This window comes from Mobula birostris, chromosome 7 (genome assembly GCF_030028105.1).
Source record: "Mobula birostris isolate sMobBir1 chromosome 7, sMobBir1.hap1, whole genome shotgun sequence".
Lineage (NCBI taxonomy): Eukaryota > Metazoa > Chordata > Chondrichthyes > Myliobatiformes > Myliobatidae > Mobula > Mobula birostris.
Genome location: NC_092376.1, coordinates 141,218,850 through 141,241,730, shown reverse-complemented (window position 1 = coordinate 141,241,730; position 22,881 = coordinate 141,218,850). Strand labels below are relative to the sequence as shown.

Here is a 22,881-nt window from a genome sequence, read left to right as displayed (position 1 = left end):
TACTCTGTACCGTTGTCTCAAAACGACAAATTTCATATATGTCGGTGTTAATGAACCTGACTGATTTTGATTCTGAAATACTATAATTCCATATTACATCTAACTCAGTCCATTGGTGATAATTAGATTTGATCCGGTTGTTAACACGAATAAATACATAAAACACGCATCACCGACCCTTTGACACATTTGAACGAAGTGAAGATCCCGCCCCGGACAACTCTGCCTCTTCATCGAGAGAGTGCGAGCTGCGCATGCGCGCCTCTTCCAACATGGCTGCCCCCGTGGATCTGGAGCTGAAGAAGGTATAGGGAGGCGGCGGGTATTTAGAAATTCGTTTATGTTAGCTTCTTTGATCGCTAATGTTAAGTGAACAAGACTGAGAAGCACTATTTCGAGAGGCATCTTTTCGTTATCGGCAGGCATTCGAAGCTTGTAGGTTCGGGCCCGGTAACAGTGAGGCCAAACGTTGTCCAAGGGAGAGACCGTTCTGGTGATCAGTAGAGACCTTAACTATATCCTTGACCTTAGGGTATGGTGATCGCAGAGAACCCTTAACTGCATCCCTGATCCTAGGGTTTGGTGACCATGGAGAGAACTTAACTACATTCCTAACCCTGGGGATTGGTGACCACAGAGCGACCTTAACTACGTTCCCTCTTTAGACTTTGGTGTCTGCAGACAGACACCCTATTAACTACATCCCCACCCTCGTGTCTCAGCATTCACTCACCTTCAATTAAAGATCTGGTTCATTTCTTGGAGGGGAGGTAGGTTGGGCAATGGGAACAGGAGGGAATCAGAATGGTTGCAAAACATGTTGAAAATGCAAGTCATATTTTATACTGACCCTAATTGTTGACAGAACAGTTATCTTTAAATGCAAATAATGCTTTGAAAGAACAAAATTATCGAAGTTCATCAGTCTTATAATGGGAAGGACAGGTCATTATTTTATATGGTTATACAAGTTTTTGTTGTGTTAGATGGCGATTGACCCTCTTCGTATCCAGATTTTTTTTTATTGCATTCACTTAATTCACTCAACCACTTGCATTAAGTAATGACGTTCATAAGGTGATGTTTTTCACATTGTGTTAACTTCTATCTTTAATGATTCATTAGATTCTCAATTAGTTTGCGCCTGGATACATTGGTTAATATGACAAATATCATCACTTTTACAAAATATATCTTGTCAGGATGGGATGCGATGATAGTGTTATGTTTATTTCCAATCTGTTGTCTTTAGAAGGCATTTCTGGTGAACTCTGCAAACCTGTGGTGGCAATGCATTCACAATGATAATTGGGGAATTCTATGTTATCTTATAATGATGTTGCTGTTAGAAGATATGTAACTTGCTGGACAGTTTGGAGAATCTTATTCCCTTTGCTACTTTTGCCCTCGTTTTGTACTTGCAAGGGAGGGAATGCTGCCATCTGTCCTGCAGATGTGTCAACTTAAAGTCATAATGCTGGTGATGGAGGAGATTACATCCAGATATTGTGGGATAGTTGAGATTCATTTAACATGATGTAAAGATGGAATAATTGTGTACCAGATGTAACTTTTCTTGCCAGGTATTGCACCTGCAGTACTTGATCATAATCATTGATATTAGGAACAAAATGGGTTTGTGCATTGTGGGTGCATGTTATCTTGAGTAATGATGCTCAAGAAGTTGAACAAACATCATTCTTTAAACCCATAAAGTTAGGAGAAATATTGGGAAGTTATTTCAAGCCTTATGACTTTAGGCTTCACATGGCATTGTAAGTATAAACCTCATCAGGTTTTAAGAAAAATAATTTCGATGTGAATTGAAAATCCATCTATTCGTAATTCTATTAATTTCAATAATCTAAGTCATTTAGACCTAGGTTATACTAATTTAAATTTTCTTACTGTTAGTTTTGTAACACAAAAAGATATGACAATAAGATATAGAAGCATAATTAAGCCATTTGGCCCGTTTCATCATGGCTGATTCATTATTCCTCTCAGCCCTAATCTCCTGTGCCTTCTCCCCATATCCCTTCATGCCCTGACCAATGAAGAATCTATCAACCTTTGCCTTAAATATACATACAGACTTGGCCTCACAGCTGCTTGTGGCAACGAATTCCACAGATTCACAACACTTTTGCTAAAGAAATTCCTCCTCATCTCCATTCTAAAAGGATGCCGCTCTATTCTCAGACTGTGTCCTGTGGTCCTTGATTCTCCCACCATAGGTAACATCACCTCAGCATTCACTCTATCGAGACCTTTCACCATTAGACCATCCCTCATTCTTCTGAATTCTAGTGAATACAGGCCTAGAGCCATCAAATACTTTTCATGTGACAAGCCATTTAATCCTGGAGTCATTTTTGTGAACCTCCTTTGAACCCTTTCCAGTTTCATCACATCCTATCTAAGCTAAGGAGCCCAAACTGCTCACAATACTCCAAGTGAGGTTTCATCAGTGCCTTATAAAGTCTCGAGATTATATCCTTGTTTTTATATTATAGGCTTCATGAAATGAATGCTAATATCGCATTTGTCCTCCTCCACCACAGATTCAACCTGCAAATTAACCTTCAGGAAATCCTGCACAAGCACTCCAAAGTCCCTTTGTGCCTCAGTTCTTTGTGTTTTCTCTCCATTTAGAAAATAGCCTATCTTTTTATTTCTTCTATCAAAGTGCATAATCATACACTTCTTGACATAGTATTCCATCTGCCAAATAAGTAAGAGTACCAAAATGGTTGGGTACACTTACTCATTGCACAGTATTTCATTTTAAATGTGAGCTAAAATAAGATTTTCCTTGATATCTAATAATTTTTCTGAATTGAATTAAAAGTGCTTACCTTGCATCATAAAGTGAGAATACACTTCCAGATCAACCTAAACATATTTTTTGTTGATGACAAAATGTATAAGTGGAAAGCAATTCTATTTTGGCATCATGCTCAGTTTTGTTTTGTGGCTATCTGCAAAACTGAATGAACAGATTGATAAGGAGTAGTAAAGATGTTGTCGAGAGAGCCGCTGCAATTTCACAGAAAAATTATCAGAAATTGGATTCAAGAAAATATGTCCCAAATAAGACATCTGTATAATTTGAAATGCTAATCAATATTAACTTGAAAGGAAATTAGTCATATGTTTAATTATGTTTATATTTTTCTCAGGCTTTTGCTGAATTACAGACCAAAGTGCTCGATACACAACAGAAGGTGAAACTTGCAGATTTGCAGATTGAACAATTAAACAGGACCAAAAAACATGCATATTTAACAGATGGAGAAATAGCTACAATGCCAGAAGATGCACGCATGTATGAGGGTGTTGGGAGAATGTAAGTAAGATTTTCTTGATTTCCTACATGGAAGCTATATATCTGTTAAATAACTGAATGTTTTAACGTTTGCTCCCTTTTTGTAGTATTTCCTGAAGCTTGAATTATTGTTACATCAGCAGGAAAGTTCATAGCTTCTACGTCATGAACTTCAGTTCATGACAAGGGGAGAAATTAAAGGGTCATTAATATCTCTTGTACATTTCTTCGTGTCCAGGCTGGGTTTATGAAGGATTGACAGGTTTTCTTCATATCTGTATTTTATGTAAGGCAAATGTTTTGTTATAACAAGTCTATAAAAGAAAGCAAAAATAGAAAGTACTAGTGTTTGCAAAAGTGAGCATTAGTTGGCTGGAGTGTTGTAAAATTTTATTTCCTTCTTAACTCTTTGATGTCCTTAAAATGTCTGACCTATGTATGACTTCAGTGCAACTCTAATTAGGTTGAATTTTAAACAGCCCTTTGAAATGGACAGGAAATTACATGGTTCAATCAGATTTTTTTTTCAAAAAGGAAAATGAAACCCCTGACACTCTCTGAGACCTACGTAGGTATTGAACCAGAGTGGAATAATACCACAGCCATCTAAACTAGACAGATTTAAAAGCAGTTCTAGTATCTCAAAACCGTATACTAAGCAGGAACTGGAAGCATTTATAGCCACCTCCAGTCAGAGGCTCATTGGTTATTAATTTCAGCCTTTGTTCTCCCGAACTATAACCTCTGCTCCTCCAACAAGAATGGCCAGACTTTATCAATTCCTTCCTCTCTATAGCATCAAGAAACACTGAAAGCTTTGGTCCCTGATAAAAGTCTGATGTGGAGGGAGTGTTGCTGAACTGGACCCCACTGTTTTGAGTTATCCTAAAGTCCCTATGTTCCTATAATGGCATCTTGAAATTCTGACCTTTTATCCTTACATTTTTTTTAATGTTTTAATTTTTGTTTCCATTTCCATTTTATTTTACCCCTTCAGCTGCTATACTCAAGGCTTTTGTGGTCTTAGCATAAGATACAAGTTTCCCTTTTGTTTTGCTTTACCATAGAAACCATAGAAAAACTACAGCACAGAAACAGGCCTTTTGGCCCTTCTTGGCTGTGCCGAACCATTTTCTGCCTAGTCCCACTGACCTGCGCACGGACCATATCCCTCCATACACCTCCCATCCATGTATCTGTCCAATTTATTCTTAAATGTTAAAAAAGAACCTTCCTCACTATCTACTACACCTCCAATCTTTGTATCATCAGCAAATTTGCTGATCCAATTTACCACATTATCATCCAGATCATTGATATAGATGACAAATAACAATCGACCCAGCACTGATCCCTGTGGCACACTACTAGTCACAGGCCTCCACTCGGAGAAGCAATTTTCTACTACCACTCTTTGGCTTCTACCACTGAGCCAATGTCTACCCCAATTTACCACCTCTCCATGTATACCTAGCGACTGAATTTTCTTAACTAACCTCCCATGCGGGACCTTGTCAAAGGCCTTACTGAAGTCCATGTAGACAATATCCACTGCCTTCCCTTCATCTACTTTCCTGGTAACCTTGTCGAAAAGCCCCAATAGATTGGTCAAACATGACCTACCACGCACAAAGCCATGTTGACTCTCCCTAATAAGTCCCTGTCTATCCAAATGCTTGTAGATTCTGTCTCTTAGTACTCCCTCCAATAACTTAACTACTACCGACGTTAAACTTACCGGCCTATAATTTCCCGGATTACTTTTCGATCCTTTTTAAACAACTGAACAACATGAGCCACTCTCCAATCCTCCGGCACCTCACCTGCAGACAGTGACATTTTAAATATTTCTGTCAGGGCCCCTGCAATTTCAACACTAGTCTCCTTCAAGGTCAGAGGGAACACCCTGTCAGGTCCCAGGGATTTATCCACTTTAATTTTCCTCAAGACAGCAAGCACCTCCTCCTTTTCAATCTGTACAGTTTCCATGATCTCACTCCTTGTTTCCCTTAACTCCATAGACTTCATGCCAGTTTCCTTAGTAAATACAGACGCAAAAAACCTATTTAAGATCTCCCCCATTTCCTTTGGTTCCGCACATAGCCGACCACTCTGATCTTCAAGAGGACCAATTTTATCCCTTACAATCCTTTTGCTCTTAATATACCTGTAAAAGCTCTTTGGATTATCCTTCACTTTGACTGCCAAAGCAACCTCATGTCTTTTAGCCCTCCTGATTTCTTTCTTGAGTATTTTCTTGCACTTCTTATACTCCTCAAGCACCTTATTTACTCCCTGTTATCCTGCTTATGTGTTATGTGTTATTTGACTATCATGAGGCTTTAGATTTAGGAATCAGCCTTGTAATTTTAAGCTATTGTGGCTGGATTTGAAATGATTTAGCTCCATTCTGTTTTTGTAAGTTTAGTTGGGTTTGAATAACATTGTTTCTGAAAGGGCAGTTGCCTTAGGTTGAAAGTTTCCCATTAGTTCTAAAGAATAACTATTTCTGCCAGAGATTTATTAGAGGCAAGTTGTAACTTTGCAGTGAGTATGATTGTAAAATGTGCTTGTGCAATGATTCAGCCTTGTGTGAGTTTAGTTTTCAGAGTTTGGCTCTTACAGTAGGTAGACAATGATGCAGCCTCATTTGATTCCAGTCTTCACTAAGATTGGTTCTGTTTTACACCCCTCATTGATGTCATGGCTTGCATACCATTTACCCAGCTTCATTTATTAAACTAAATTTGCAGCTGTTATTTCTGTTGTTGACTTTGTTTTGTACTGGCTATAAGAGTTCTCAGGATTTTTTGTTTCACTCTCTGTACTTTCTACACTGATTGTTCTCCATCAATATTTGGACAGTTAACATCCATGTCATTGCTCAATTGTTCAGACATTTTTTTGGTTTTGAGTGCATGGACATGTTATATGCTGAAATGTACAACAACATATTGATCTTTTAAAAGTGAGATTTTCCTTCTATATTTGTGGTAGTTACCAAGAACAGAACATTAGTCTGTAATCATGTGCAATATGCCAGTGTGGAATCATCTGTTAGAGTAGAGAGTAGATGGAAGTTTTGATTTACCTTAATTAGTAATACAATACTGTAGAGCTACGAGGACTTGATGTTTCAATCCCTATGGTAAGTCAGCACTCTCATGTTGGCAGTGGGCTTGGAGTGGTGACAAGGAGGGAGGGTAGTTACGTCATCAGGATCATCAGGTGGGCACCCTCCTTCTTTGACGTTTCGTTGATAAGCCCACAACGTCTCCAGAGGGCTCAATGGTGCTACCTGGCGTCCCAGATACACCCCCTCAGTTCCATACCTTCTTGTCTTCATCTTGCAGCCCAGTTGTTGTCTTTCCTTTTAATCCAAATCCAATTGCTGCTTTCTTCTGCTGCATTTGATAAGGACTTGCTTGCTTGTTGGAGGGAGTGACCCCTCACCCCCATCTTCTTCAATAGACTGGTCGTAGATGTAGCAACGAATCCCCTGCATCCCACTTCTACTGGGAAAATCTTGGTCTTCCAGCCATTCTGGGCAGCTTCAGTTGCCAGTTCAGAGTACTTGGTCTTTTTCCTCTCGTGATTGTAAAATGTGCTTGTGCAATGATTCAGCCTTGTGTGAAGTTAGTTTTCAGAGTTCCCATGGTACTGTCAATTCCACAACATATGCCAGCTTGGCTGTTGTGGACCACAGGATCATGTCTGGTCAGAGTGTTGTAGCCACAATGTCTGTCAAAGTCCACGTCCATTTTCCAGTCTTGCACAACCTGCAGAATGCTTACATCTTCTGATGTTGTATGGTGCTCTGGAGGTTGGCCTGCTGGTGCAAATCGTGTGAGGTGGACATTTCCTGCCAATGTTTGAGGGAGAGCATTTGTGGTGATTCACCTCTGTTCCAAGATTGATTATACATTATTCATTATTGAAATTGTACATTATTGTTTATACCATAATGTTCAATTTATACTCCATTGTAGGCAGTGGGGGGGGAGGCAAGTCTCCCAGTCTACCACATTGTGGAGGCTGCACTTTATTTGTCACCTACACTGCATTTTCATTGTTACTGTAGGATGATATTTGCATTCTAGTTTCTTTTAACTACTTATGTAATTATGTATGGCACGATATGCCTGGTTGGCATGCAAACAAAAGCTTTTCACTGTATCTCAGTACACATGATAATTCAGTATCAATAATAATTCATAAATAAAAAAATAGCATATCCAAGCTTCTGTCACAAGATACACTGACATTTTGAATAGGAAGGTTATCAAAGCTTCCCTGAATGTTAATTGGGGTGGGCAAAAATGCTGGCTTTGGCAGCAACTACCAGTTCCTGAAGTAAATTTAAAAAGAATTGATGTCCTTAAAGAAGCTCATTACTGTGCACATTACTCCAGATTTGGTCTCACAAATATCCTACAGTATTGAAGCATAATATTCCTAATTCATGTATTCCTTTCCCTTGCAATAAAAAAAGACATTTTGTAGGTCTTGCTAATTATTTGGGTTATCTAGAGTAGAGTCTTTAAACAATCATGTTCTCTGGCACCCAGATCACATTAATGTCTCAGCTCTATGATTCTTCAGTTTTTTAGACAGTGCTTTTTAATGTTTCCTTTTAAAATGTTTCCTTCACGTTCTGTCACATAATATTCCATTTACCAAATCCTTGCACTGAAAAAGGCTACAAAAATATTTCTAAACACCTGAATGTTCATCAGTCCACAATGTGAGAAATTGTCTACAAATGGAGGAAATTCAGTACTGTTGCTACTCCCCCTAGGAGTGGACGTCCTGCAAAGATCACACCAAAAGCACAATGTGCAATACTGAAGGAGGTGATAAAGAACCCAAAGGTAACAGTAAAAGACCTGCAGAAATCTCTAGAGCTTGCTAAAGTCTCTGTTCATGGGTCTACTATAAGAAGAACATTGAACAAGAATGGCGTTCATGGAAGGACACCACAGAGAAAACCACTGCTCTCCAAAAAAAAAAAAAAAAAATGCTGCATATCTCAAGTTTGCAAAAGACCACCAGGATGTTCCATAATGATTCTGGGACAATGAGACAAAAGTTAGACATTTGGCAGAAATGCACACTGCAATGTTTGAAGGAAAAAGGGCACTGCACACCAACGCCAAAATTCCATCCCAACTGTGATGCATAGTAGAAGGCGCATCATTGGTTGGGGCTGCTTTGCTGGCTTAGGGCTAGCAATTGTTGAGGGAACAATAAATTCAAAATTATATCAAGGTATTTTACAGGAGAATGTCAGGGTAGCGGTCTGTCACTGAAGCTTAATAGAAGTTGAATGATGCAACAAGACAATGATCCAAAACATAAGAGTAAAGCAGCAACAGAATGGTTTAAAAAGAAGAAAGTTTGTGTTTTGGAATGGCCAAGTCAGAGTCCAGACCTTAACCCAATTAAGGTGTTGTGGCATGACCTGAAGAGGGCTGTTTATGCAAGGTATCCCAGAAATACTGATGAACTGAAAGTTTTGTATGGAGGAGTGGTCTAAAATTCCTCCTCGGAGTTGTGCAAGTCTAACCAGTGCTGAAGGAGGTTCTAGCAACGCATCAAAGTTGCTGGTGAACGCAGCAGGCCAGGCAGCATCTCTAGGAAGAGGTACAGTTGACGTTTCAGGCCGAGACCCTTCGTCAGGACTAACTGAAGGAAGAGTTAGTAAGAGATTTGAAAGTGGGAGGGGGAGATCCAGTTATTATATACAAGGGTTCAGGTATTGTTTATTCATTTACAATCCAGGCTGGAAAAATATGTTCACTAAAGACATGAAAAGTACAATTGTTTCTGTGTTGTTGATGAAGGCAGTTTGTTTGTTATTGTGATTTGGATGAAGATCAGACAACATTTTGAGTAATTAATGCAGCAAACCAGGTAATTGAAAATGGTTCACAAACTTTTTCTCCCAACAGTAGCTGATGGGGTTGGGGTGATATTTGGCGATGAATGTGTGCTCTGTTGGGATGGGGTGGAGGCTGGGGTTACCACTTGGGATGAGGACAGTGAGTGGACTTTGGTGCAGAGAGAGGAAAAAAAAGAAAATTAGTTTATTAAAGAAGACTTTCCTGAGGCATTACTATCAATTCAGGTAATATCCCATTAAGTAAAAGTATGCAAGCTCTAAATTTGTAGTTTTGGCCCTCTATTGCATGCACAGCCACAGCACCCAGAGGCCAGTCAACTTGGATGCAAATCTCATTGTAGTATTTATGTCATTACACATCTGGGTTTTTCCATGTGTTAGTATTTCAGATGCATAGATGATTTGGGAGGTCAGTCACAAGCTTTGTATAACTTGCAGTGAGTCCAATTTTTCCATTATTTTTAATTGAAATTGAATCATATGCTGCACGAGGCAGTAATCTTTTGTTTTCCAGTTTAGCTAAAGGCAGATACATTTTATTTCTATAATCTGTAGAAAACATTTGCATACTCTTGAACAATAGGAATTCACAATGTTGTTTATATTTAAATAGACGTGATAAGTGATTTCATTTCCTTTGACTCCTACTTCCTGTTTAAAGAATGAGCGCACTTGAATTTTGCTTCATAAATAGTGAATGATGAAAATAACATGATCAGTGACATGTCCTGAGGAAAAGCTGCTTTTTCTTTAAATTTTAAGCCTCCAGCGATGATTGAAATTTATTTCCATTTGACTGAAGAGAACATAAATGTTCTCAGTGCTAAGCTTTTACAAAAATTTATTAGTTAAATTAAAATATTTTAATTTTTTCATGACTTTTTTGAAGCATGCTGTTAATAATATCCCCTTGTGAAGCACTATTTTTCGTTGTCTGATAATTTTGAACAAAATGGCAGAGCAATAGTTTACTTCAAAGATGTGCTGACAATAAAAATACACTCCAAGAATAGAATGGTCTTTAAGCAGTATTTGGATGTCTGTCTATTTTATCTGCACAGCATGTTGATTTTTGAATATGCAGTCTCTAGAAACAAATTTTTGTGGCCTTTGAATTAAACTCATTGCATTAGTAGTTGGTAAAATCTAGATTGAACTACACTCCTTTTAGACTTATTTTACAGAGGAGAATTTGATTGGGTTTCAATTCATAATTATTGAGGGGGAAAAACTGGGAAGAAGATACATTCATGTTTTATATTAGGCCACATTAGGGCCAGTCAGCTGTTCCTCTGGAGGTGGTCCATTCAATATATTATTTGGAGATGGCAAGTTGAAGTGTGGAGAGGGGAGAAAATTTAAACAAGATAGGTTTTGAAAACTGCAGAACACATAGAGGGATATAGGGTTGCAACAAATGTTACGAAACATAATATGAGGTTGATGTGCTTGTCATCTCCTTGGCTGGAGTCCAGTTGGGAATATTCTATTCAGAGAAATGGTTACATCATTGTAGCTATACTAAGAAAATTATGTTTCATTGCATTAATCTTTGCTAGCATACCATAGCTATATTCAAGGATGGAAGACAGAGATACAGGAAAAACGTGAAGCAGTTTATTTTCTTGTATTTGTTGAATAATTTAATTTCAAAATTTAGTAAGTATTTTTAGTTGGTAAAGAAGCTATTAATAGTGAAGAACCTATGCTCTTTAAATGACTTCAAGAAAATGCACAGTGACTTCATTTATTAATGCAACAAAATAATGCCTTTTCTCCTGCAATGGTCTGTAGATTCATTTAAAATGACATTAAAAATGGATTGAAACTTTGAAATAAGAACATAAGCACTTATCATTCCAGCAGTTATTGAATCTGGAGAAAATGTCTTTACAGTTGAGTACTTTCAGTTGGAGGTGCAAAACCATTTGTGCTTATTAAAGTAACAGGAAAATATTGCAAAAATGGCTTGATGTCTCATCTGGTAGCTCATTGGGTAAAATTTGTTCTTATCTATGGTTCTTTGTTGGAAGATTTGAAACCTAGACCCAGTCTACATATCAGCATTTTTATTTATAGTTTTGTTTATAAATTGTCAAGATAGTAATTGCCTATGTAATGATGCAATGAACTAAACTGTTTTTCTACTTCTGGTATCATTGTATCTCTGTAGCTATCTTGATTGACAGTTCCTTGTTATGAACCTCTCCTATTGGCTAGTGTAATATTTTCAGTTCAGTGTAACAAGTCTAAACTTTCTGAACATTAAGTAATGCATATTGTGAAAATGCGTTGAAAGGATTAAAAAGTAAAAGTTCTACTGTATACTTATAACATTTTTTGTTTTAAAGGGTTATAAATTGTCAAAATATAATTTAACTATTTCATTAAAATATTTTATTCTAATCTGAGGTACTTGGTCTATCCATGTAGTGGCTTCTTGCCTTTCAGTGAGTTCGGCAATATTTGGTATGTATACTCCATTGCTTCTCAATATTTTAAAGTGTCCTAGGCACAACCATTTTAAGCTGCTTCATCAATAGCTTGCCTTCATTTTTATGGTCAGAAATAGCAATGCTCATGATTGCACAAAAGCCCTGAAGAAATCCAGGCCTGTGCTGATATGTGGTGCAGATGGTACTAGCCAGGCAATGGCAGTATTCAACAAGAGAAAATCCGGCTATCACCTCCTGCTACTCAATGCAATTGCCATCACTGAATCTCCCACTATCAATATCCTGGGATTGCTATTAACCAGAAACTATGTGTCTAATCCAGTTCATGCAATATGGCTACAAGAACAGGTTAGAGGTTAGGAATACTGCAGCGAGTAACTTAATTTCCTAACTCCCCAAAACCTGTCCTAACATCCTTCAAAGCTGGTACAACATTCAAGAAGTTTGATACCAGCAGCACTTAAATAGCACTGTTACAACCAGTACTTACTCACTCTGCCACTGATGCACCATAGCAGCTGTTTACTCCATCTACAGGATGAACTACAGCAATTCGCCATGATGCTTTTGATAACACTTTCCAAACCCACGACCTCTACCAGCTAGAACATCAGGGGCAGCAAAAGCATGGAAGCATCACTATCGTGAATGTTGCCCTCCAAGCCACATCATTCAGACTTGGTAATAAATCGCCATCCTTTCACTATCACTGGATCACAATACTGGAACACTAAATACATTAAACCTCCCCAATAGCATTGTGGATACATCTCCACCTCAAGAGCTGCGTTGGTTCACCATCATCTTTTCAAGGGCAACTAGGGATGTGGATTAAATGCTGCCTCAGCCTGTAATTTCTACATTCCTTGAATAAACTTAAAGAAAAGACCTGCGTCACATTAAAGATGCATAACTCTGACATTCCTCCCCTCTCCATACTTTCCTATTACCTTAAAATTATACCTTGTATTGGTGATTTCTGCTCTGTGGTTTAAAAAGTCCTGACTATCCACTCAGTCTGTTTTTTATCATCTTGTATACACCTCTATCAAGTCTGGTTTCATCCTCCTTCACTCCAAACTGAAAAACTTAGCTTGTACAATCTATCCTCATTAGACACACTCTCTAATCCAGGCAGCATCCCAGTAAGTCCCTCTCACCATCTCTAAAGCTTTCCCATCCTTCATATAATGAGGCAACCACAACAGAGCACAATATTCCAAGTGTGGTCTAACCGGACTCTTATAGAGCTGCAACATTTCCTGGCAATTCTTGAATTCATTTTCCCGACTATTAAAGGCCAACATGCCATACGCCTTCTTAACCATTCTATCAACTTACACGGCAACTTTGAGGGATCTATGGACATGAATCCCAAGATCTCTCTTCCTCCATGTTGTTAAGAACCTTGTACTCTGCCTTCAAATTCAATCTTCCAAAGTGCATTACTTCAAAAATGATACTTCTCGGGATTGAACTCTATCTGACTCAGCTCTGTATCCTGTCTATATCCCATTGTAACCTACAATGACCTTCTACACTATCCACAACACCAACCATTGTGTCATCTGCAAACCTACCAACCCACCCGTCCATTTCCTCATCCAAGTCTTTTATAAAAATCACAAAGAAGAGGGCTGCTATGACAGGTCCTTGTGTAACACCCCGAGTCATCGATCTCTAAGCAGAATAAGCTCCATCCACTACCGCCCTCTGTTTTCTGTGTTCTCATCTCCTCGAGCACAGCTTGCCACTCACAAAGTCATGCTGACTATCCCTAACAAGACAATGCTCGTCAAATGCTTGTAAATTAATCTGTAAGATTCCTCTCCATTAGTTTGCCTGTTGGTAGATGGCAATTATTTTCATAATGCCCTTGTCATTAAAAGAATATTAGAAATTATGCTGCGGGTGAGCCTGTGACTTGAGCAGGATTGACGTCTGATTCTACTCGATAAATGGTCTCAAGAGCTAGTTGCATTTGTTTAAAAAAAACTGAATGACTAAGAGAACAATTCTGGGTGCTGGATGGATTTGGACTGGGTTTGTAAGAGAATGGTGTTTGCTTTGAGACATCAATAAACCAGTGTATGGGCATGTGACCATTGAAATGGATTTTCAAGATTAGTGAGTTCAATGGTGTAGGATCTGGCAGAATTGAAAGAAACAGTCATAACTGTTTTGGGATGGTTAGATTCTGGGAATATTTGCAAGAACTGGGGTTCTTAGCCTTTTCTTTTAATGCCATGGACCCTTTGGCAGTTCATTGAAGCCTGTGGACCCCTTCTCAGAATAATGTACTTAAGTATATAAAATAAGATAGATAGGATTACAAAAGAAATCCTGTTATCAAAATATTAAAAACAACAAAATTGTGATAGTAATATATGTACTTATATTAGCACATTGAATAACAAAACTATACAGTGAAAACTGTTGTTGCTTAGCTTGAATAAGAACAATAACGGTGAGGTGGTCTTTGACAAAGCAACGCGTATGTCATGTCAGACATCTAATCAATTTCGATTTTTGAAAAAATATTTAGTGGTTACAAATGTTGAAAGTCCTGATTTGCAAAGATACATTGTTGCAAGTGGAATTAAAACTTCCATAGCTCGTTTTACAAATCGAGGATAGACTTCTCTCAAGGAACAGCAGAATTCTCCAAGGCTTTTTGAGATGAACTCCAATGGTAGTGTGTTTTTTGTCCTAAGATCAATGAGTTCATCTTTGGCTAGATTAACAACTTTGATGCAGTTTATATCAGAAAGATAAAGATTGTCAATCCATAATTCAACTTTAGTGCTATCAAAATGGAAATAACTTTTGAAAGAGTTCTGAAATGTTTCCAGGTGTTACCAGATGTCTCGCTTCAAAGAAATTGATAGAGAATTTTATATCTCAGCTCTATCTTGGTAAAGCACTACCTCTAGCATTTGAAAGTTTGCAAAGATGTCAGCCTCTACTCCCTTCTTCCATATCAGCAGCTTAGCCAAGAAAGCCTGTAATTTTCAGTAGCATCCATAATAGTGACTTCAGCACCTTGAATTGAAAAATGTATTTCATTCATATGGTTAAAAATATCTGCCAGCTAAGCCAACCTATTGATACAATTCTTTTTTTTCCAAATTGTTCCAAGAGAGGGTTTTGTTTTCCTTTTGGAAAAGGTGAAACTTGTCCTTGGTTCGACCATGTGCTTCAAGATTTGTCCTCTTTAAAGACTATGAACTTCTGTGTGGTAGAGAAGCACTTCATATTCTGCACCCATTTCTTGCCAAAGTCTTCTAAAAATATGATTACTCAGAGACCTGCTACTAATAAAGTTGATGACTTTTATGGTTGTTGACAAAACTTCTTTCAGAGTCGTTGGATGAGTCTTTGTTGCCAGTGCATGGCTGTGTAAAAAAACAATGAATAACGATGACGTGAGGAGCTTTCTTTTTCACTAAAGTAGCAACACCAGATGTATTACCAAACATCACAGGAGCGCCATCTGTTCAAGAGACTATGAAATTCTTCTTTCCACTCAAAGTTTTGTTTGGTTTAAAAAAAACTTTTTACTATTTCCAAAACGTCGACAGCCTTTGTAGTTTCCAAAAGGGCCTCACAAAATAAGAATTCTGTTTTGATGCCATCAGCATGTATATAACGGGCAAAAACAAGGAGCTGACTACATTGAGAAATGTTTGAAGTTTCATCCAGTTGCATACTGGATGGGAATTACGAGGCTGCCAATTCCTCAATGACCTGCTTAAAAATGTTTTTAAAAAAATCAACTATTCTAAAACGTATTACATTATTTGATAAGGGAATCGCTTAGTTTTTTTTCTGTTCCAGTCCACAATCCAGTTTAACCATTTCCAGTGCATACTACTGTGGTTTATCACCTACATTCATAATCAAAGGAAATGCTAAATTTCAATTAGAAGTTGGGGGAAAAAATTAACATCTTTATTTTCACATCCAAGTTCACAGAACCCCAGTTAAGAGGCATTGTTGAGAAAGTATGGAGGAGACTTGGAATTGAAATGCCAGACACCTATTAGATAAGTAGATCAATTATAAAGTGCAACATAACTAGTACGTTACCTATATATGTGGAAGATTTCAAACTTTCATTACATTGTTTACAGTGTATGTCCTTTGAGAATACAGTATCGACAGATGTGGACAGTAAACAAAAACAAATATTATAATTCTTCACTCGACAGCATTTTGGCGGTGTGTTTAGTACTGCAGCAAAACAAATTGCTGTAAGGGTTGAAAAAATAATTCCTGTAGTCAGTATGTTGCAGACTGGAAATGTGCCAGAAGATTTTGAATCACTTGACTCATGTTGCATGATGACCATACTTTGTTAGTGATACTCACTGAAATTCTTGCAGATTGTAATACAATCCCCTTTAATGCAACCCTCATTTTCATTTAAAATAAACTTGCACAAACAAGTAATCTACAAAAGGATTATATTTAATCACTATTGTCCATGATAAATTGAAATAAACCTATAAATCTAAGCTTTTTTATATTTCTTTTATTGTATTTTGGAGGAAGTCCAACAACTGCTGAAACATTTTTAGCTGCTTCCAAACCTAAATTAGGATTTCATATTTTCTTCCGTGTAGACAGCAAAACTGACTTGCATAAGGTCTGCATATTGATCTTGTTATATGTATCTATGTACAAATGACTAAGACAGAGAGACCCAGGAATATTTTGCGATCTATCACTCAGATATTCTGAATTAGCAGATGGAGATTAGTTGGTCTTAATCAAACAGAAATGAGAAATCAAATGGCAGGCAAACTTTCTACACTTGATTGCAATGCCATGATTTATAGTTTTAAAAATAACATGAGAGTACTATTTTCGGACCAAATCAGGCTTGACTACAGAATCCAACAGTCTAATAAGTTGATATTCATTACCTGCAAATCAAAAATGAGATGAGAAATTCTGAGGACTAGTAAGACCCATCAATGCAGTATTATTAACATTCTTGGAGGGGCAAATTAGTTCTTAAGGATTAAATTTATTTGTCTGAGCACAGATGAAGTTTGATAATGTAATGATAGATTACTTTTGTAGTAAAGCATAGAAGTATACAGCTTTTAAAATGTTTATTGCCCTTTTAGAATATTGAATTGACTTTATTTTTTACATACTTCACATACATGAGTAAAAATCTTTACGTTACGTCTCTGTCTAAATGTACAATGTGCAATCAGAGTAATTTATAATAATTTATAATAAAAAAGTCAATGTAACATAGAAATACACTCAGATCAGTGTGAGTTAATCAGTCTGATGGCCTTGTGGAAGAAGCTGTCCCAGAGCCTGTTGGTCCTGGCTTTTATGCTGCGGTGTGGTTTCCTGGATGGTAACAGCTGGAATAGATTCTGGTTGGGGTGATCCAGGTCCTCAATGATCCTTCAGGCCCTTTTCTCACACCTGTCTTTGTAAAGTTCCTGAATCACGGGAAGTTCAACTACAGATGCGCTGTGCTGTCCACACCACTCTCTGCAGAATCCTGTAATTAAGGGAGGTACAGTTCCCATACCAGGCAGTGATGTAGCCAGTTAGGATGCTCTCAATTGTGCTCCTGTAGAAAGTTGGATTTGGGGGGCTTCCTCAACTGTCTGAGATGAGAGGCGCTGTTGTGCCTTTTTCACCACATAGCTGGTGTGTACAGACCACATGAGGTCCTCGGTGATGTGGATGCCAAGGAACTTGAGGCTATTTACTCCCTCAACCCCAGATCCATTGATCTGGTTAGCCTGTCTCCATTCCTCCTGTAATCCACAACCAGCTCCTTTGTTTTTGCAACATTGAGGGAGAGGTTGTTTTCTTGACACCACTGTCAGAGAGATGACTTCTTCCCTGTAGGCCACCTCGTTATTGTTTGAGATTAATATTAAGTAAAAATATTAAAAAAGAAATTAATGGGTCACTTTACAGGGGATTCCAATGCAATCTTCCCTCTGGAGTACACGTATGTGACACGGTAGGGTTCATTTTTTTTCTATAACCTACACAACCTATAAGAATGCAGTTGGAGCATTAGGAAATGTCATGAAATTTAATTTTCATTTTTGTTTTATGCCAGTCTGCTTCTGCAGCTACAAATTCCTCTCTCTCCTATGAAGTATGTAATACAGGGGTGATTGATAAGTTTGTGGCCTAAGGTAGAAGGAGTCAATTTTAGAAAAGCTAGCACATTTATTTTTTCTACATTTGCACACTTAGTCCAGCAGTTGTGGAGCATACGGATCCCTTCATTGTAGAAGTCGGAGTCTTGGACCTCTAGAAGTGGTCCACAGCAGGGGTGATTGATAAGTTCGTGGCCTAAGGTAGAAGGAGATGAGTTATTAACTTCAAACTTGCTGCATTTTCACTCAGAGTTGAACTGCACGTGCATGTAGCAAGAGCTGTATAACTCATCTCCTTCTACCCCAGGCCACGAACTTATCAATCACCCCTGCTGTGGACCACTTCTACAAAGAAGGGATTCGTATGTTCCACGACCGCTGGACTAAGTGTGTACATGTAGGAGGGGACTATGTGAAAAATAAATGTTAGGTTTTCTAAAATTGACTCCTTCTACCTTAGGCCACAAACTTATCAATCACCCCTCATAAAACAGATTTTGATTGTCTTTCATTTTGCATGATTTTGCAAACAAAATAGGACTTTCAGGGGTTTTCCTCTGGACTTCTTGAAAAATAATCTTTATGGCAAGATAAATTTGCTGAGAAATTCAGTCTGTAGGTGAAAATGCAGTAGTGATTGAGGTCCATAATATTAAACAGTCTCTCCAGCAAGCTCAAGGCAGCATTTCCTGTGTACTGCAGGGTGTAATAAAAATCCACAAAAAATATAAAAGTTTCTATGCTTTGTTAAACAGCAACAGACCCATACAGAGCACATACCATAATCTGCCTCCCACTGGCCCTGTCCTGAATAAAGCTGCTGATAATTTTTGGTTGATTTTACAAAGTTTGCCCTTCAGTTATTTTTTCATTCTATTGCAATTAAATCCTTTCCTACTTAACAGAAATATGATGCAATATAATGATAGATGAGCATAAATGTGTGTGCTTGAAACATTTTCATTTAGCTTCTATGCAACTTTATGATTCTTGCAAAGGGAAAATGTTAATTGTGCTTTAAAATTGGTTCTTGCAGTAAATTTTAAAAAGTATGTTTTTAATGTTTAGGTTCATTCTTCAACCAAAAGCAGTAATTCACTATCAGCTTCTTGAGAAACAAAAAATAGCTGAACAGAAGATCAAAGAGCTTGAGGTGAGTTCTCATCATTCATGCTTTCAGTACAGAAGATAAAATAAAGTATGTTGAAATAAGAAAAATCATTTTTAAAAACACATCCATTACTATTTGGCAATGGCTCTTGGCATTGAAAAGTTTACTCTGTCTCAATCTCTGTGTAAAGATTGTTTTCTTTCTTCATTTTGTAGACTTCCATTTTCTGTATATCAGCTGCTTGCTATCAGTTTAAATCTATGGGCCTCCTCAATTACTGTTTTGTCTGTCAAGTTGATATTGTCAGAATATAGAAAGATGATCCTGAATTAACTAGTTCTTTTAATAACGGCACCAAATAAATCCTTTTAATCCTGTAGTGAATAAACAAGAACTTCAAGCCCTACAAAAATTTCCCACTCTTTGCCTACTCTACCTTTACTAATTCCATCACTTTTCCCTGCTGCTCATAGCGACTAATCCTAAACATTTAGACAGGCAGAGAATTAAGCGGTGATCAGGCAGTTGAAGATTAGTTTCAATCGACATGATGGCCAGCACAGACACCGTGGGATGAAGGGCCTGTTCCGGTGTGTACTGTTTTACGAGCACCCTCAGCATTCTAATTACCCTTGTGTTACACTTCATTGCCCTCAACTTGCCCATTACCAAGGCTGTTTATTTCTAACTTCACAATATTACCATTTCTACCTTATGCCATCTCTGATTTTGCAGAAAACAATGTCTTTTAAAATTTAATTGATTAAATGAAATAGAAGATGCTGACAAAAGGTCTTCAACTTGAATTGTTGACTTATCCCTATGTGCTGCCTGTCCTGCTGTGTTTCTCCACCATTTTTTTGTTTTTCTGTCTTTACCACCTTTCCAGAAATCCATTAGCTAGTTCCACCACTTCACTAATTCTTGCTTCTCTTCTCAGCAAACTTTGGCGGGTGTGCTTCTCATCCTCTGCATATACCCTTGTTCCTCACTTTGTAAGAATTCAGATTTCAGATTTCACTGCAAGTTTTACCAAACTACAACTCTTCTGGCCATAAATTCTCATCATTGCTGGTAGGCATTGCTTAATGCTATGGTAGTTTATGCTTTGTGTAGCATCTTGGAAAGTTCTTTTAAAGTTCAAGATTTCAGATTGGAATGATCTATGAGGGTACACAACAGCAGCTAGTTCAATGGCACTGTGGCTGTCACTGAAGCTCAGCGGAGAATTCTAAAGTCAGGCAGAACAATATTGATAGGAGGCTTGATAGTTGGAGAAACAGACAGGAAATTCTATAGCTGCGACAGAGATGCCAGGATGGTGTGCTGTCTCCTGGGTGCCAGAGTCAAAGACGCCTCAGAATGGCTGCAAAGCATTCTCAAGGGAGAGCGTGAGCAGCCAGAAGTCCTGGTGCACACCGACAAAAATGACAAAAGTAGAAATGGGGAAGGCATCCTGCAAAGTGAGCATGAGGAGTTAGGAATGAGACTGAAAAGCAGAATCTTGAAGAAAGTAACCCGTGGATTACTCCTGATGCCATGTGCTTGTCAAGGCTGGAATCAAAAGGTAAAACAGATGAATGTGTGGCTGAGAAACTGGTGTAGAGGGAGGTGTTTAAATTTTCTTGGACCATTGGAACCTCTTCTGTGGTAGGGATAAACTGTACTAGAGCGGTGGATTGCACCCTAACTGGAAATAAATCAATATCCTTCTCAGGAGATTGGCTAGTGCTACTCGGGAGGTGGATGGGAACCAGAGCACCAGGTCAGAAAGTGGAGGGATTGAGAGTAAGGTAGATATCATGACAGTAGGAACAAGCAGGAGCAAAGAAATAGATGCAGTGGTATAGGCAGGCTGAAGTATGTGTATCTTAATGCCAGGAGTATTATGGGCAAGGGTAATGAATAGTGCATGGATCAGTACATGGAACTATGATGTGGCCATAACAGATGCTTGGTTGAGTGTATATGGGTAGTGTCCACTAAGTCCATATGGGTAAAACTCAAAAATAAGAAAGGTACAATCACTATTATTACAGCACCTTCCCCACCTCCATAGTCACCTGGACATTGAGGAACAGATATGCAGGCAGATTAAGGAAAGGCGTAATAACAACAGGGTTGTTATCATAGGGGACATCTACTTCCTTAGTAAAGACTGCGATCTCCTTAGTGCAAGAGGTTTACATGGTGTAGAATTGTTACATACATCCAGAAGGGTTTTTTAAAATCAAAATGTAGATAGTCCAACAAAAGTAGGGGTCATATTGGACCTGATACTGAGTAATGAGTCTTGTCTGGAAATTTTCCTTTCATGGGAGAAGAGTTAGGGAACAGTGTCCCCAACTAAAGTTTTAGGAGAGCTATGGAAAGCGATAAGTATGGACCTTGCAGGAGAGAATTAAATTGGAGCACAGTCAACTACAAGAGTATTAGGCAGGAACTGGGAAAGTTAATTGGAAACAGCTGTTTTTGTATGCGTCCGTAACTGGCATGTTTAAAGACCAATTGCATAGAGTACAGGACAGGTATGTTCCAGAAAGGAAGGAAAAGGATGGCAAGGTAAGGGAACCTTGGATGTTGGTGAGGTGGTGAATTTAGTCAAGAAGAAAAGGAAGTGTACAGTATTTAAGGTTTAGGGAGACAAAATCAAACAGCCCTTGTGGATTTTAAAGAAACGGGAAACAAACCCAAGAAGGGAATTAGGAGAGCCAGGAGAGATCCTGAAAAGTCCTTAACTAGTTGGAATAACGGGAACCCCAAGGTATTGTCTATGTACATCAAGAGCAGGAGGATGAGACCTTAAGATATAGGAGTAGAATTAGGCCATTTGGCTCATCAAATCTGCTCCATCATTTCATTTAGGCTGATTCATTTTCCTCTTGGCCCCAGTCTCCTGCCTTCTCCCCATATCCCTTCATGTCCTGACTAACCAAGAATTTATCAACTTCTGCCTTAAATATACCCAATGTCTTGGTCTCCACAGCTGCCTCTGGCAACGGATTCCACAGATTTGTCACTCTGGCTAAAGAAATTCTTCTTCATCTCTGTTCTAAAGAGGCTGTGTCCTCTGATCTTAGACTACCCCTTCGGTCTTAGATCCTCTGCACATTCACCCTATCGAAGCTTTTCAACATTCAATAGGGTTCAATGACCTCCTTCCTCATTCTTCTGAATTCTAGTGAGTGCAGTCCCAGAGCCATTAAATGCTCCTCATATGAGAAGCCTTTTAATCCTGGAACCATTTTTGTGACCCTCCTTTGAACCCTCTCAGCAGATCCTTTCTTAGATAAGGGGCTCAAACTGCTCACAGTAGTCGAAGTGAGGCTGCACCAGTTCCTTATAAAGCCTAACATTACATTCTTGCTTTTAGGTTCTAATCTTCTTGAAATGAATGCTAACATTGCATTTGTCTTCCTCATCACTGACTTAACCTGCAAATTAACCTTTAGGGAATCCTGCACGAGGATTCCCAAATCCCTCTGTGCCTAAGATTTTTGAATTTTTTCTCCATTTAGAAAATAGTCAGCACTTTTATTTCTTCTACCAAAGTGCATAACCATACAGTTCCCAACTCTGTATTTCATCTGCTACTTCTTTGCCCATCCTCCTAATCTGTCCAAGTCCTTCTGTAGCCTCTTTGCTTCCTCAACGTTACCTGCCCCTCCCCTGTCTTCATATTGCCAGCAAACTTGGCCACAAAGCCATCAATTCCTTCATCGAAATGTAAAAAGCAGTCGCAATACTGAACTCTGTGGAACACCACTAGTCACCAACAACCATTCCGAATGGGTTCCTTTATTCCCACTATTTGCCTTCTGCCAATCAGCAATGCCCTTTTCTTGTTAGTATCTCTCCTGTAAAACCGTGGGTTCTTAACTTGTTAAGCAGCCTCATGCGTGGCACCTTGTCAAAGGCCTTCTCAAAATCCAAGT

The 22,881-nt window shown here is 38.4% G+C and overlaps 1 protein-coding gene across 1 annotated transcript in view; it reads left to right on the top strand.

Moving 5' to 3' along the window:
* Window positions 1-201: 201 nt before the first annotated feature.
* Window positions 202-22,881, top strand: part of pfdn1 (prefoldin subunit 1) — an 82,089-nt gene continuing 59,409 nt past the window's right edge. Inside the window, exons 1-3 of the mRNA XM_072264465.1 lie at window positions 202-305; window positions 3,183-3,349; window positions 18,904-18,988. Coding sequence (XP_072120566.1) covers window positions 255-305; window positions 3,183-3,349; window positions 18,904-18,988 — 303 coding nt within the window. The 5' untranslated portion in view covers window positions 202-254. The remainder of the gene's footprint in view (window positions 306-3,182; window positions 3,350-18,903; window positions 18,989-22,881) is intronic.